Raw genomic sequence first — 17,056 nt, 5'->3', positions numbered from 1 at the left:
ATGGATTTGTACTATTTGCTCCTGTAGTTCGCATACAATTACATTGTGCTGCATCCAAACAACTCTTTGCATTTTAACGAAAGGTGTGCGCTCTTAGGCAAGGAATTTCATTATTAGAACTACACGCTAAGAACATCAAGTAAAGCCTGCAATCAAATGTCACAATTCAAAGCAGTATGTGCATGTGAATTATAATGGCAGCGGCAGCAGTTGTATGATGTTATGACCAGCTATTCCCTTTTCAAAAATGACACGCTGCATTTTAAAAACAGTATAGCAAAGCATGTCCATGTTAGTGGGAATTGTAGGCTGCCAACATAAAACAAAATGCTTGTGACGTGTGCTGTCCCACATATACCTTTAAACTGCATCCAGGGTTTCTTACTGTATGAAGGCTAGATTCCTACATTCACCTTTCCAACTTAGAAATGGTGGATGATTCATTAAATTGTGTACAGTTGTCTTAGGAATAGCTTTCAAGTCCTGGTTTGTAAGAGGGTAGCCCTACATTAAAAATATTGTTATTCGCTATTTCCTTTTGGGGGGAGATTGTATTTTTCATATGTGCATGTGAGTGTCTCCCTTTCCAACTTAGAAATGATGGATGATTCATTAAATTGTGTACAGTTGTCTTAGGAATAGCTTTCAAGTCCTGGTTTGTAAGAGGGTAGCCCTACATTAAAAATATTGTTATTAGCTATTTCCTTTTGAGGGGAGATTGTATGTGCATGTGAGTGTGTGTGCACCTGGAAGTCATGGCGACTTCTGGTGACTGACCCCTGTTGGGGGCCTGGATGGTATTCAGAGAGGTGGCTGAATAAAGCCTGGCCTGCCTCCTGACTGCTGGTATTCCAAGGAAGTCTCCCATCCAAGTACTTGCCAGAGTCGACCCTGCTTAGCTTCCGAGATCTGACAAGATCAAGCTTGCCTGGGCTATCCTGGTCAGGGCATTAGCTATTTACTCTTAACTCTAAAATGGATGGAGAAAAATCAAATCTTGCACAAGTGTCAGCAGTATTCCAGTTTATGGGATCTTAGGCAAAACATGCAACAGGCCAGTGTCAAAGACTGTTAAAACACAAATTCTAAGGAAAGAGACGGCTGAGCTGCAAACCTGTGGTCCGGTTGTGACTGGGAAATTCTGCCATTTTCTTCATAGAATTCTGAACTCCAAAATAATACATATAAACTGTTCTGAATATATTACAAAAGGCAATTTGGGGGATAGCATCTTAAAGTGTTGAGTATTACTGAGTCAAGAGATTTAATTCTCTTTATAAGATCTGCTCTTAAATCAGAAATCTGATTTCTTTGCTGTTTTGAAATATCTGTGGTCCTCAACATGAACCAGCAGCTTGCTTGGCAAACACTGAAGATAATGGTCAGGTTTTGGTAATTCTAGCGTACAGAAATAATGTGCAATGCTTTTAACTATTATGTGTTTATATCGCCTAGGACTTATAAAGGAATATGTCTCAATTTTCCGCAACTGTTGAATCTTGCATCACTGTATTTTATTTGCTGTACAATCAGCTGTTTGTAATTTAAGGCCAATCCTCAATGTATTTACAGTGCAGTGAGTTGAACCTATTGTAAAATCAACACCCATATAGTCCTGGCACACTTTTTGTGTAATGTCCCACATTCAATACATGCTAAAAGATTTTTCTGTGGTAGTTCTGCAAATGACTTCAACCATATGTATTGCAGAGCCACTGCCAGCTGGAATGGATTGATCAATTTCTGACGCAGTATAGAGCAACGTCTACTCTAGTAGCACTAAGCATTGTATTAATCATATTATGATCTAATTTCCAGATTGCCTTTATTCTAAATGTCTCATTTTTGCATTATTTTGTTAAGACTGTTTTGTCTTCAGAGCAGGAAAGAAATTGCTAAAAACACAATAGAGCAGAATCTAATCATATGGATTTTATCTTCTAGAATAACTTGTTAGTGTTTATGAAGATAATTCACATTGGTAACATGAGTTCAGTGTAGAATATTTTTAAAGTGAAAAACCAGTATAATTGAAATTGGGGATCTCTGCTGTTAAATAGCTTTAATAATGACATAAATAGATTGTGGAGTGAGGTGTATTAAATCAGTTGGCTTCGGATTTGCTTAGAACTAGGCAGTTCATTTGTTTCCAAATATACCTAACCAATTAGGTTGGGGGGGTGCAGAATCCAACGCAAGTAACTAACAGAAATTTAATTCTGGTTTCAATCCTCCACTTGGGTAAATGAAGTCACTAAATCAAGATTGTTGTTTCAATTCTGGCCCTGCTGGTGAACCTCCTGATGGCATCTGGGTTTTGGCCACTTTGTGACACAGTGTTGGACTAGATGGACCATTGGCCTGATCCAACATGGCTTCTCTTATGTTCTTAATTTGAAGCCAGAAGTTCATGAATCTGGTTCCAAATATAGTTGGCTGCTGAGCCTATGACATAATATATTAACCATGTTCCAAGTATTGCTTCATGTTAAATGTTCTAAGTGTCTCATTCCTTTCTGGTCTCTCTCTCTGTTGCTTTTTCCTTTGCTTCTTCCTTCTCTTCACCTGCTTTGCTGTTAAATGGGTATGCTCTCTGAAGAGGATCCTGGGGTGCATTTTGTTTTTGCTTTAAATTGTGTTGTGTGCTGATGGCACTATTTAAATAATATGCATTTGGGCTCTGCTTCTTTTCAGGGACGCATAGCCTGTGCCAATGTTCTGAGTGATCTTTATGCTATGGGAGTCACAGAGTGTGATAACATGTTGATGCTTCTTGGGATCAGCAATAAAATGACAGACAGGGTAAGTTCTGTATGTAGAGATATATGGTGCAAATGTATTCATGTAAATTGTACGGTGAATTATGCACACTGTATCAAAATAAGTGGTCTTTTGCAGTGTTACACACAGAGAGCAACAACTTCTCTGACTGGTCAATCTTTGGTCCTCCTGTCCACCATTTTGTCTTGCTGTTAAATGATGTTTCTCTCACTTGATTTTGTAAGATAGCAGCAGAATGGATATAAACAATTTTATATGTTGTGTTTACACCAGTGAAGGCAAAAGACAGTCAGTTTGAAAATAGAAGTTAACTATTATGAAAAGCCCCAAAACAGTATAAACAGTGAAGCAGTCCAAAACAGTTAGTGTGAAAACAATATGAGTAGTGATCATTCACTGGCTAATTGTCCCATTTCCGTATCTTCTTCAGAACTGCTTTGCTTTACTTCATATGTGGCCTTGTTAATTTGTAGGAAACAAAAATCCAGCAAATACAACCAAAATGCTACATTTATATTCCCACATACCAGCAAAGAAAATTATGAAACTTACTGTTGCTATCTGCCAATATAGAAGGAATTAACATGAATAAAACACCAATCTGTAACAAATAAAGTAAAATACAAACCAGTTAGTAGAATAACTTATAGAAAAAAAGAAAAAATGTACCAGGAAAAGTTAACAAACTGGACAGCGGAACTGCGCAATCGCACCCAACACTGCCTCCACGTTGAGCTCCTACAAAAGAATTAAAATTTAAAAAGCGGACTGCAATTTAAATATCACAGCTTTACTAAAATACTGCGGAAGGCTAAGGGATCAAAAGGTGGTAAGAATCCCTCCAAACCAATGCCTAGAGCAATGCAAGAAAGCCGACATTCTTCAGAAGAAGAGGAACATACCATAAGACTGTAAAGAATTACATTGGAGGAGATTGCAGCTACAGTGTCCTTTCCTTCCTTCCTTCCTTCCTTCCTTCTAACGTTCTATTTCCCTTTACTTCTAAAAAGAGGTCACTTACAAAAAAGAGGATAAGCCACAGTACATTGGAGCAGACTTCCGTTACTGCCTTCCTTCCTTCCTTCCTTCCTTCCTTCCTTCCTTCCTTCCTTCCTTTCTCTTTTCCCCAAGTAAAGCAGCCTGGAATATAAAGGGCAGAGGAGCACGCAGGAAGGGCCAATGGGATACCCCCCCCCCAACACCTCCCCAATGGGCTTTGGAACTCCTCCGGAGTCCCAGTGGGAGGGAACGCTGATTAGAAGAGCTCCAGTTAAAGAAGAAGAATATAATTATAGTAAAGATTTTAAGAGAGTAGAGAAATGAAATGGAGTAATATATTTTTTTCTTTCTATTTTACTTTATAGTAATTCATCTTACAGTATAAATTTTGAAATGAAATATATGCAGAACATATGGTTATAAATATAAGGAGACTTAACAAAACATTGCTCAAATACATATAAGGAAAATTATGGGAAATAGAGTTTATAATTGCATTTGTACTGGAGTAATTTTGAGAGGCAGAAATATTTATTTAGGCATGCCAATTTCTATTACATTTAATCAATGACTAATTTACAAATGAAGTAGAGGCAGAATAGAGTTGGCAACTTGTAGTAGATTAATTAATGTTAATTCTATTTCTTGTAGTAAAAAAAGCTTGTAATTAATTTGTAGGATTTGGAAATTAATAAAATTTAATTTGAGAAGAAGAAAAAAAAGTTAAACTCACAGTACAAATCCAAAAAGACATGAATTCAAATTAGCATGTGCAGTCCAGGTACCAATGAGGCCGAAGTAAGAGCCAGCTGCATCAGCCAAACATATATATAGGTTGGATGCCCATCCTTAAAGGGCCAGCAGTAACTGTTATCAGTACGAAATTGAAGGACAATGAGAGCAGCAATGTGAATGTGCAGTATAAAATTTGCAATATACAGTGTAGTAAAAGTAGGAATACAGAATTGAATGCCAATACCCAGGGGTCGTTTCGTAGAAAAAGAGATAGGGAAACTCATTAGCATAAGCCATTAGCATATGCCACACCCCATGACATCACCGGAAGTGTGTGTCAGGTCCCACAGAAATCAACAAAGTCACTTTCAAAGAAAGGGTTTTTTTTATTGAAGCCATGAGTCACTGAACAGGTCTCTGTTTAGAATAACGTGAGTCTACAAAGGCAGGTAGTATAAAGGAAATTCCTAATGGTTCTAGCCAATGATTATAATTCCCGCTCAGCTACAAGGAGCAGTTCTACGCACCAATTCTCTGGGAAAGTAACGGCACGTCGTTATCACTACAAAGCAATTCACACAGTTTGGCTAATTAAAACACAAGCGCAGAACTCTCCCCTCTCACACCTGTGACCTTGAAGCGGAGAGGATTTCACTAACAAGCTGGGTCATCCTTGCGTCTAGGCATGCGCATGAATCTCTAAGCAGACATTAACATAGAACGAACAGCATCACCAGGGGGGTTACAGGGAACAGAACATACACAGAGTGTAGCAAGTAAGTAGCAAATATATAACACCATCAGAACCATTGGCAGCTTGCTGACATAGTGTCATAAGGCCACACACCCCACCCCCAATGGTCCCGGCCGCCAGCGGCGGCCTTGCAGCTCCACTGCCGAGCCCCATGAGGGGCCCGGTGGTGGACCTGCAAGGCCGGCGGGAGTGCAAGGAAGCCCCGGTCTGTGTCATGTGCCCCCCCCCCCTACCTCACCCGGGGGAACTGTGATCCCCCGCGATCCCCCCCGAAATGACCTCTGCCAATACCTAGGAATACAAAATTAAATGACAGTGTGCAAAGCAAACTGCCCAGGTAGGCATTGTGCAAGTAATGTAGAACGTGGCATTACAAAGTTACAAAGCAATGCTGTATCTACTTCAATATGAACAAGGGCGTAGACTTTCCAATTTCCCGGGGGGGGGGGGGGGGGGGGGGGGCGGGAGGGCGGCGAAGTGGTGCTGATGGGCCCGGGCAGAAGGCGAGGGGAAAGGAGGTGACGGCCAGCAGCGCCGATCCAGGCAGGGCTCGGGCAGCCGGCCCTGCAGTGGCAGTTCGGCCCCATTATATCCTATGGGCCATTGAAGTCAATGGTGAAAACATAGGGTATATTCTGGGGGCTGGAGGGGAGGGGGTTTGAGGGAGAGGCTCCAAAATCGCAGGGTAGCTGCTAGAGCCTCTCCCCAAGATACCCGCCATGTTTCAGGAACATTGAACTGGGGGGTCCAATTCTACAGGCCCCCAAACAGGTTGCCCCCATCCCCTCCATTGTTCTCTATGGTGGGGGGAAAAGTTACTGAAATTAACTGGAAGCATGTAAACAAGCTGTGGCAAGATCAAAGGCTTATTCAGGTTTATTTGTCCCAGAATTGGTGATCAAGTAAATAATGGGGATTACTTTTGAGTGGTGCTAACTGTTCCAAAACAATTGTAGTGATGAATGACTAGAACAGAGCTGAAATGGAAGACTGGTTCCTGTAAATGTTTTTGTCCCCCCCCCCCTATTTTTTCAGGATGCAAAAAGATGGCCCCATTTGGTTTTGAATTAAAATGAGTATCTGTGTGATGGGGTAGTCTTTGTAATGTACTGCTTTCAATGGAGTGCACATCCATTTGGGGATGTGCATCCCTTTAACAGCAGAAGACTGACACAATATTGGCAAAGGCAATGAACCTCTGGCATGCAAACTATGCAGAGGTCAGAGGCACCTTCTCTGCACAGGTTGCAGCACAAGTTAAATGAGACTTTCATCTAATGCAATGCAGGGAATGGTTCTTCTGCCTCACCAGCCTCATGATTAAAGTGGGCCTTAATCTATCTCCAGATTGGACCTGAGATTGTCGAAATATTTTGAAACTATGGGAATGGGAAGTGGATATTCTGAAAGAAATGTGGAAGTTTGAGGCAAAATTATGAGAATTAAACTTACATTGTGCAATTTATGACTAATTTAATATATACAATTGGGCTGTTTGGTGTACTTATAAAACTAGGTATAAAGAACTTGCTTTGGTCAAACAATAATTGGAAAAATACCCACTGTTAGAAAGAGAGCAGAAAGCTGTTGTGCCCAGGTTTAGCTTGATGTTGCCTGTTGGGGAAATTAGGAAAAATTATACAAATCTAAGCATTTAAAATAGAAGCTGTCAGCCTCCACATTCAGAGGCAGTAAATCTCTGAATATCACTCACAGTAGGCAACATCAGGAAAGGCCTCAGCCTCTATGCCCTGTTTTTGGCCCTGTTTTGGTAAGAAAAACAGTATTAAGGAGCAAATCTGGAAATTAAATTGAACTTTATTATAACACAAGCGGGGAACCCACATATGTTTGTAGGAAGGCACCTTCTGTTCCCCTCCCCACACTACTTCATCTTTCCTTCTTCCTGGCACTCTCTCCATCCTCTCCCCTTTCACTGCTTCTTTTTCCCCTTACCCACCTACCAGCCTTTCCAGCTCCCTTTCTCATTATATTTAAATTCATTTATACCATGCCTTTCTCCAGTTGGGGACCCAAAGTAACTTATATTGTTCTGGTTTCCTTTATTTTGTCCTCACAACAACCCTGTGATGTAGGTTAGATAGTGAGTGCCTGGCACAAGATCACCCATTCGTGGCATAGGGGGCTTCCCAGATTCTAGTCTGATACTCTTGCCACCACACTGTTGTTTGTGCAATGGGGGTTGTCAAATAGTAGTGAAGCCCCAGGTGGTCACTGTTTGGCTTGCATGAGTCATGCAAATTGTATGGTAGTGAGTCACGTGATGGTTGCTGTTAGGCTTGGCTTTGATTAATTCTCCCTCCAGGGCAGGGGGAGCAGTGGTGGACTGGGAGGCCAGAACTACCCCGGAAAGGGCCCTGCCCTGTCTTCTACTGGCAGAAACCAAGGTTTGAAGGCTGGTAATGCTGTAGGGTTGCAAAGCAACCTTAGTGGCCGCTGCAGAGGGCATTTATTTCTTAAAGATACAGGTGCTGCTTCTATTATTTGGAGGGTTAGCCCCCGCTTTGTGTGTGTGTTTTAAGATTTCAAATTTTTATGCAAACCAGGTGCTCTTCTCAGGTTTGTAGCGAGCTCTGTCTTGTCTGTTCATGGCTCCAGTTTCCAGATTTAAGTATCCGTAGATGGGAGAATGTTGATAATTAGATACCGTGTTGATTATAATCGATCTCTTCATTAGCATATCCCTGCTGCACACAGTATTTTAGTAAATGGGTAGGGATTAGGGAAAGCACTCTCCATTTTTCTGTGTTTGTGTGCTCTCCCCCCTGTCACTGTGGGTTAGGTCCAGTGGTATTTCGATTATAGGAACTCTCCATGTGTAGTTGTCTTCTCCCTTTAGCATTCATCGTAATGCATGCTGAATGAAAGGAGAGATAAAGTGATTCTCTGTTAACTTCACTAACACGTGAATGAAAAAAGTCAGACCACAGCAGTGGGTGGTTGGGAGAGATCTATCTTTAGTGCTGATTTCAGAATTGAGGTACAGCAATGACCTTGTACTTGGCTAAGATGTCTTTTCACACTCTTTTTTGGGACATGCAGATATATACTCTGCATGTTACTTTGGCATATCAAGCAGCTTTATAGGTTTAGTTTAATCTGGAATTTAGAGTTCTATGATGTTCAGTTGCCCAGCTTGTATTTACAGTTCCATACAGCTACTTGGGGGTGGGGTGCAGAATAAAACAAGAGGGAATCAGTGTGGTAGTGAGTGGTACCACATGTGATAATTTACATCCCACAGGACCATTCTTTACTTTTAAAGATTATATTGTTTTATCTTCTCTTACAGCAGTCGTCTTCACCTTGTAAGACTATCACATTTTGCGTAAGAACTATGCTGGGCCTGTAAGAAGAGCATAGGCTTGAATCCTTGAAATAACTGACATATACTCTGTTTTGTTTACTTGTGTTCTTGGAAAATGGCTCTTACAAGAAAACCAAAAACCTCATTCTATTCTCTTTCCACTTGGAATAGCATTTTCTATTATTAGCTATAAATGGATTCAGTAGGTAGATGCTGGTTAGTTGCTGAAATATTCTAATGCAGACTTTTTTCTTCTAAGGATGGGAAAACATTCAATTTTTCTACTTGTCTTTTGATCTATAGGAAAGGGACAAAGTGATGCCTCTCGTTATACAGGGTTTCAAAGACGCAGCAGAGGAGGCAGGAACATCAGTGACTGGTGGTCAAACAGTGTTAAATCCTTGGATCGTTTTAGGAGGAGTAGCTACAACAGTCTGTCAGCCTAATGAATTTATAATGTGAGTTGAGGTATTAATGATACTGAATTAAAAGATGAAGTTACTTCTAAAATTATGGGTAGTTAACATTTTCTAACACAGTTGTTAAATATAACCAATTAAAAATCTGTTCTGTGGATGGTAGTGTGTTAATATTTTGTGTATTTTGTATATTTTTAAAAATATTAAAAGCATTTATATGCCCATCTTGCTCTTGATCATCACAGGATTAGTGACTATAAACACTATTTATAAATCTGGTGGTGGGAAGTACTATCAAGTCACAGCTGACTATTAGGGTTTTCAAAGCAAGAGACATTCAGAGGTGGTTTGCCATTGCCTACCTCTGTGCAGTGACCTGGACTCCTTGGTGGTCTCCAATCCAAGTACTAACCAGGGCCAACATTGCTTAGCTTCTATTTGCCAAGATCAGGCTAGCCTGGGCCACCCAGGCCATGGCTATAAATCTTATAGAGATTATAAATCTATGTTGTTGTTGTTTTAAAAAAATAAATAGTTGTCTAGAGTAGCTACTTCTAAAGTTAGGGTTGCCAGCCCCCAGATCCAGGTAGAGGTTCCCCCACTTCTGGGGGCTCCAATCTGCCCCTGTTGACCATTGGGGGAAGCCACCCCTAAGCCGTGGCCACCCCTCTCCCTCCTGCAGCGATTTAAAGGGCTTCAGCTGAGCGGTGGGGAGCACGTGGTCTGCTGATCAGCTGGAGGGCCCTTTAAATCTTTCAGCGGAAAGGGAGGGGGGCTGTTGCCTGGCACAGCTCCACTCACAAAAAGACCCTTTAAAAATTTAAAGGGCCCTCCAGCTGATCAGCAGACCACGTGCTCCCCACCGCTCAGCTGAAGCCCTTTAAATCGCTGCAGGAGGGAGAGGGGTGGCTGTGGCTTGGGGGTGTCCCCGCCCACGGAATGCCCCCCAAATCCCCCCGCTGGAAGGATGAGGGGACCTGGGAACCCTATCTAAAATCCTGAGTAGCATCCTTTCTGTAACATTATTTATGAGTGTGTGCTAGCTTGCATTTCTGGATATTAATGATGTATGCTTAAAATATTTTAAATGGGTGCCAACCAGTGTTCCCTCTAAGCTGAGTTAGTGTGAGCTAGCTCACAGTTTTTAGCCTCCGGCTCACTGTCTTAGCTCAGGAAGGATGGCTCCAGAGCAAACTAATTTATGCAGTAGCCCAATCGCTCACTCATGACTTTAATGCCAGTAGCTCACAAAGTAGGATTTTTGCTCACAAGACTCCACAGCTTAGAGGGAGCATTGGTGCCAACATCTTTCTGCTTTTCAGTTTCTAAAGTAGAAACTTATGCCCTGACCTGGATAGCCCAGGGAAGCCTGATCTCGGCAGATCTCGGAAACTGAGCAGGGTCGCCCTGAGCAAGTACTTGGATGGGAGACCTCCTTGAAATACCAGAGGCAGGAGGCGGGGGCAGGCTTTATTCAGCCACCTCTCTGAATATCCTCCAGGCCCCTAGTAGCAATCAGTCACCAGAGGTCGCCATGACTTCCTAGTGCACACACACTCACATGCGCGCACATACACACATAGGCACATATTAAAAAATACCAAAAAATAATAAAATAAAATAGAAACTTACCTTTACTATGCATACAGCTTCACAATTAATATGGTTATATATTCTTGATGTGAATGCTAATTGACTGTGGATTTCTGTAATTTGTAGAAAAAGGCCATTGAACAATACATTTTGAGAATGCCTGGAAAGTCATATTAACAAACAGCCCAGCAGTTGCCATTTTGTTCAGCTGTCTCTTACATTACATTGAGTTCAGTAATGACCATTGGGGAGAAAAATATTCCCTTCCACTAAATCCTGGAACTTTTCCGAACTCCATTATAACTCATCAGAATCTGAGGTTTTAAAATATTTTTCTAGTGGCCATGTTGGTGAAGCCTAGGTTTTCTTGAGGCCTTAAGTGCTTTTATGTAGAAGTACGTTCCATGGAAGCTTGGTGTAGATATTTCTTCACTGTATGCAACTTGAGATGTGTTATATCTGGTTCAGTGTAAGGTATTTAATCTGCTGTCCCCTAAATGAATGAATTTCACAGGTTACTTAACTTTGAGAACTATTGAATATGTTCTGTTGCAGATCTGTGTTTGGAGAATAATCACTTCACATGTGTGTGTGTGTGTGCCTTGTTTGCAGGCCAGATAATGCTGTACCAGGAGATGTGCTTGTGTTAACTAAACCTTTGGGAACACAAGTGGCTGTAGCTGTTCACCAGTGGCTAGATATAGTAAGTAAATTAGTCTGAATTACATTGGGGTGAAGACTGATGGGAATGTTAAGTGGTAGTGCATCAGAGATGGGACTGCAATGAATTTATTAGAATATACATTTAATTGGATGGGCTTGGTATAAATACATACAGCTATCTGTTAGACCATTGGTCTGTCTAACGCAACATGATGTACATTGACTGGAAGTTCTTTTCCAACACTAACTACCTGAGATCCTTTAACTGGAGATGCGATGGCTTGAAACTGGGACCTTGTTCACGAAAAGCACATCCTCTCTATTATTGAGCCACGAAAAACTACCATGTTACTGAAGCTACACTCTGAAAAAAACTTACACAAATCATATTCTGGGGTATATTTCTACCTCAAGCCAAATTTCCAATGTATTGTGGGGCAAAACATGTCCCATAGATTTTCTTTTGTGGTGTCAGGTCATTGTGTTTCACAGTATCTAAACACTCTTACTCTGAAAACAGACTTTTACAGGAGGCAGAATGTGTCTTTTAAATAGATTCAATATGCCTTCTGCATATTGAATAATTCACATCAGTTGTGTTCCTTTATAAATCTACAATTTTTATTTTCAGTTTGAAACAATGAAACCTATGTTTTGGACGTATGATATTAGAAAATTAACCAACTTCTACAATTTTAAAGGAAGACATCTAACATTAATAATTGCTAAGATTCACACCTGGTGTATTTTTACATCCCAAGAACATGTATCTGTGTGGTGAGGAGAATGGTTTCCAGTTTATCAGGAGGGGCTGTCATTCTCCCAAGCACTGAAAATACATCCCTGGATTTGTGTTTTCTGATTTCTGCACCCCAGTGTCTATCCAATGGCAAAATGAGTATATTTCTGAGTACTGTTTTGTGTACAGAAAGAAAACTGTAAGTGGAATTGTTTACTGATGTGCAGGAAACCATGTCCTAAGAGGGGGAAAATGCAGAGACAATTCTGTGTGTATTCTGTAAGTGCACCCTGGGTTCACTGAGTCATATTGCTTGGACCTTCTAGAAGCTTATAAATGAAGAAAACTGAGAATAGAAAGCAGAGATTTAAACCCTAATTTCGTGATGGTTTTTGTTCATAAATTTGCTAATTATTGGCAGAAAGAGACTTCAGAAATTTATTCCACATGGCAATATTGAAACATTTCACTGCAAGAACATTTCTGGTTGTCTTTTCACATAATGGATGTATAGAGTTATCATTGTTTAGCTTACACTTCAAAAGAGTTTTTGTGTGTGTTTGTATGCATTTACTGCTCTTGATGCAAAATTCATTGACGGGGAAGAATTGTAGAACAAAATGACATATTTTTTTCTGACTCCAGTTCACCTTACATGTTTATTGTTCCCATGACACACAGACTTGCAAATTAAGGATACTCTGAAATAGTATATATTTCAAATGTTTCTAATTTTCCTTGGTTGTCAAGCAGCACGTTCTTGATAATGAAAAATAGTGCAAGAGATTCTGATATTGCTTGTAAACAAAATACATCTTTTTGTGGCTGTAAGAAAGCTCTTTAGGTATGTGCACATGGTTAGGGGTTCTTTTCTTTCATTTTTGTAAAAGGACAAAGAAGAAATAAAGCTGTGATTGGCCAATATGTGTATCCTATGTATTCCCTGAAATTCTCCTCAAGATGGTAGTGGAGAAATCTTGTGGCTTACATGCTCTTCCCCTCTTGCTGTAGGATGACATGAATGATCATTTGGCTGTTAGAATGTGGTTAGCTCCCTTGCAGTGAGAGAGTAACAGTGCAGTCCTAAGAATAATTACAACCTTCAGAGTCCATGGACTTTGAAGGGTGTAACTCTGCTTAGTAGTGGCCTGGAAGGGTGCAGTCTTAAGGCCTATCTGTAAACATAATTGCTTAGGACAGCAGCTTAAAACGCATACAAAGATGCATCTATGTAAATCTAGCACAGTTATAGTTATGCAGGCATGGGTGTCGGAAGTAAGCAGTGCTAGTAGAGATATGGCCTGGTGGGGAGAGGAAAAATGGAAAAAATCAGGGAAACTTTTTTTCAGTTGTTCTGGTGAAAAAATGGGAAGTTTTGGGGTGCACTGGGGGAAAAAACTCCCATTAAATATTTTCTCTTTGCTTCATAAGGCAAGGTTTTCACACTCAGAGTGAATAGAACTTAAATTCTAAGGTCTCCCAGTTTTTCCAGTGGAAATTTTGGGGTACACCGGAAAACACTCATGCTTTTTTTTTTTTGCTTTTTGAATGTATGAAATGAAAGAACGTCTTACTCAAATTTGTGGTATGGACATCCTGTATATATAAAAGTGTTGGCACTTTCTGGCTCTCCCATTGGTTGTGCTGTGTGCTCCATCAGCCATTGGTCCATCAACCATCACTCATGCCTTTGGCTGGACGCTGGGTCCAATCCTCTCCCACACCCACTGCCAGCCTGAATACTCTTCCCTGACAGAATAAACTGCCAAAACGGCTGTCTCTCCTGAGAAAGACATTTCTCCTGCAGCTGGCTGGCTATTGAAGTGGGCCACCAGCCATTCTCTTCTCCTGCTGTGGGGCTAACCTTTCCCTCAGTGGCTGTTGCTAGGCAACCAAGCTTCGTTCTCTCAGTAAAAAGGCAAAGGCAGGAGGCCCTTTCTAAGCCTTCTTTGGCCTTTGTGATGAACTCATTGGGGCCAGTCCTGACTAGGGTTGCCAGCTCCAGGTTGGGAAATTCCTGAAGATTTTATGGTGGAGTCTATGGAAGCCAGAGTATGGGGAGAGGAGAGGTCTCAGCTGAATAGATTGCCATAGAGTCCACCCTCCAAAGCAGTTATTTTCTCCAGGGGGAGAGAGATCTGGAGTTCATTTGTGATACCCAACAGTCTTCAGGCTCCACCTGGAGGTTGGCTACCCTAGGTGTAGCAGCGCTTCAGAGCATGGTCTGCCAGATCCAGGTTCTTCCTGTGGAAGCTGAGTGGGTGATTTCAGACCAATCACAAACTTCCAGCCTAACCTACCTCACAGGGTTGTTGCACAGATCAAAAGGGGGAGAGCAGAATGATGTAAGCTTCTTTGGTCCCCACTGGGGAGAAAGGCTGTACTTTTCCTCTGAGGAATCATTGCTGCCAGTCTCCAGGTGAGGGCTGGAGATCGCTCAGAATTAAAACTGCTCTCCAGATGGCAGCTTTGCAGGGTGGACTCTGTGTCATAAGAACATAAGAGACCTAACCCGACCGCTCTGCAGTTTCATGGAGTGCCCACGAGTTCTTGTATTGTGAGAAAGGGAGAAAAGTACCTCTTTCTTTACCTGCTCTTTCCCATGCATAATCTTATAAACCTCGATCATGTCACCCCTCAGTCGTCTTTTCTCCAAGCTAAAGAGCCCTAAGCGCTTTAACCTTTCCTCATAGGGAAAGTGTTCCAACCCTTTTATCATTCGAGTTGCCCTTTTCTGCACTTTTTCCAAAGCTATAATATCCTTTTTAAGGTGTGGTGCCCAGAACTGCACACAGTATTCCAAATGAGGTCTCACCATTGATTTATATAGGGGCATTATTATATTGGCTGATCTGTTTTCAATACCCTTCCTAATAATCCCCAGCATAGCATTGGCCTTCTTTATTGCAGTCACACACTGTCTCGACATTTTCAGTGAGTTATCCACTACAACTCCAAGATCTCTCTCTTGCTCAGTCTCTGCCAGTTCAGACCCCATCAATGTGTATTTATATTTAGGATTTTTGGCTCCAATGTGCATCACCTTGCACTTGGCCACATTGAACCCCATTTGCCATGTTGACGCCCACTCGCCCATCCTTGACAGATCCCCTTGGAGTGCCTCACAATCCTCACTGGTTTTCACCACCTTGAACAACTTTGTATCATCCGCAAATTTAGCCACTTCACTGCTTACTCCCATCTCCAAATCATTAATGAACAAGTTAAAAAGCAGTGGACCAAGTACTGATCCCTGTGGTACCCCACTGCTTACCACCCTCCACTGAGAAAATTGCCCACCTACACTCACTCTCTGTTTTCTATGAACTAGCCAGTTTTTGATCCATAAAAGGACTTGTCCTTTTATCCCATGATTTTTGAGCTTGCTTAGGAGCCTTTGATGAGGAACTTTATCAAAAGCTTTCTGGAAGTCAAGGTAAATAATATCTATTGGATCCCCCTTGTCCACATGTTTGTTCACCCCCTCAAAGAACACTAATAGGTTAGTGAGACAAGATCTTCCCTTACAGAACCCATGTTGAGTCTGCCTCAATAGGTTTTGTTCATCTATGTGCCTACTAATTCTTTCCTTAATAATGGTTTCCACCAATTTACCCGGTATCGACGTCAGACTGACTGGCCTGTAATTTCCCGGATCTCCTCTGGAACCCTTTTTAAAGATGGGAGTGACATTAGCTACCTTCCAATCCTCAGGAATGGAGGCAGATTTTAAGGAAAGATTACATATTTTTGTCAGGAGATCCACAAGTTCACATTTGAGTTCTTTCAGAACTCTCGGATGTATGCCATCTGGGCCTGGTGATTTATTAGTTTTTAAGTTGTCTATCAGTTTTAGGACCTCCTAAAACTCCTATACCCTGCTGAGGTTGCTTCCCCTCCTGCTTGGGTCCCCAGTGCGGAGGAGAAAGACTGTACTTTTCCTAGGTAGAGGCTGCAGGTGGGAGGGAGAAATGGAAAGCTGAAGTCAGAGGGGCAGATAAAGGTAGGTTGATGGTTGGCTGAGAAGCAGATAGGGTTGCTAACTCCAGGTTGGGAAATTCCTGGAAATTTGAGGGGTGGAGCTTGGAGAGGGTGGGGTTTGAGGAGGGGTGGGTCCTCAGACAGGTATAATGTCATAGACTCCACCCTCCAAACCAGCCATTTCCTTGTGGGGAACCATTGTTGGTAATCTCCAGGGGAGGGCTGCAAATAACTCAGAATTATAAGTGCTCTTCAGATGGCATAGATCAGTTCCTCTGGAGAAAACTGTAAGCTCTTTTCATTATACCCTGCTGAGGTCACCACAGCAAATTGATGCTGAGTGCCCAAGGCCAGGGCATCCACCCAGAGCCTCTTTCTACAGCCCATTGTATTTATTTCCATAATGGAAATAACCTTTAAGTTCTTTTCATTATACCCTGCTGAGGTCACCACAGCAAATTGATGCTGAGTGCCCAAGGCCAGGGCATCCACCCAGAGCCTCTTTCAACGGCCTGTTGTATTTATTTCCATAATGGAAATAAATACACGACAGTGTTATTTCCTATGTATACTATAGATATATAGCACTGTCAAGAATATTTTTTTGTTTAAATGTTTTTTGTTTGTTTGTTTAAATGTTTCATTTCCCCCTGAATCTCCATTTCCCCCCCTATGGCATCAATATTTTCAGAAATTTTATGTCTTTGTAGTAGAGGGTTTAGTTGATACTCTTAATTCCTCCAGCTCACAATCCAGTACTGGTTTAATATTATGTTGGTGAAAAGACCAACATAATTCCCCCCCCCCTCCCCATGTTCCATTGATCTGTGCGGCCATGGCACAGATTACGTTACCAACTGAGTCTATAGACAGATGCAAGTCTCCTAACCTAGTGGTTCCCAACCTTTTTGATATGTGACTAGGAGTGTGCCCAAGAAAAACAATTGGTGTATTTCAGGTTTCGGTGTACCCAAAAAATATCAGTATTTCCCAATATTCCCAAATTGTGATGATATTGAGATTTGGGAAATAACCAGGATTACTGAATTTTTCAGCTCGGCATT

At 41.5% G+C, this 17,056-nt stretch overlaps 1 protein-coding gene across 3 annotated transcripts in view; it reads left to right on the top strand.

Annotated features, from left to right (window-relative positions):
- Positions 1 to 17,056, top strand: part of SEPHS1 (selenophosphate synthetase 1) — a 40,384-nt gene that overhangs the window by 13,155 nt on the left and 10,173 nt on the right. For all 3 annotated transcript variants that reach the window (XM_015417230.1, XM_015417232.1, XM_015417231.1), the window contains 3 exons: positions 2,695 to 2,802; positions 8,901 to 9,055; positions 11,222 to 11,312. In XM_015417230.1, the coding sequence (XP_015272716.1) occupies positions 2,695 to 2,802; positions 8,901 to 9,055; positions 11,222 to 11,312 (354 nt within the window). The remainder of the gene's footprint in view (positions 1 to 2,694; positions 2,803 to 8,900; positions 9,056 to 11,221; positions 11,313 to 17,056) is intronic.

The sequence above is a fragment of the Gekko japonicus genome, unplaced genomic scaffold (genome assembly GCF_001447785.1).
Source record: "Gekko japonicus isolate JY-2015 unplaced genomic scaffold, Gekko_japonicus_V1.1 scaffold1569, whole genome shotgun sequence".
Taxonomy (NCBI): domain Eukaryota; kingdom Metazoa; phylum Chordata; class Lepidosauria; order Squamata; family Gekkonidae; genus Gekko; species Gekko japonicus.
This window is presented reverse-complemented; position numbering and strand designations above follow the sequence as displayed.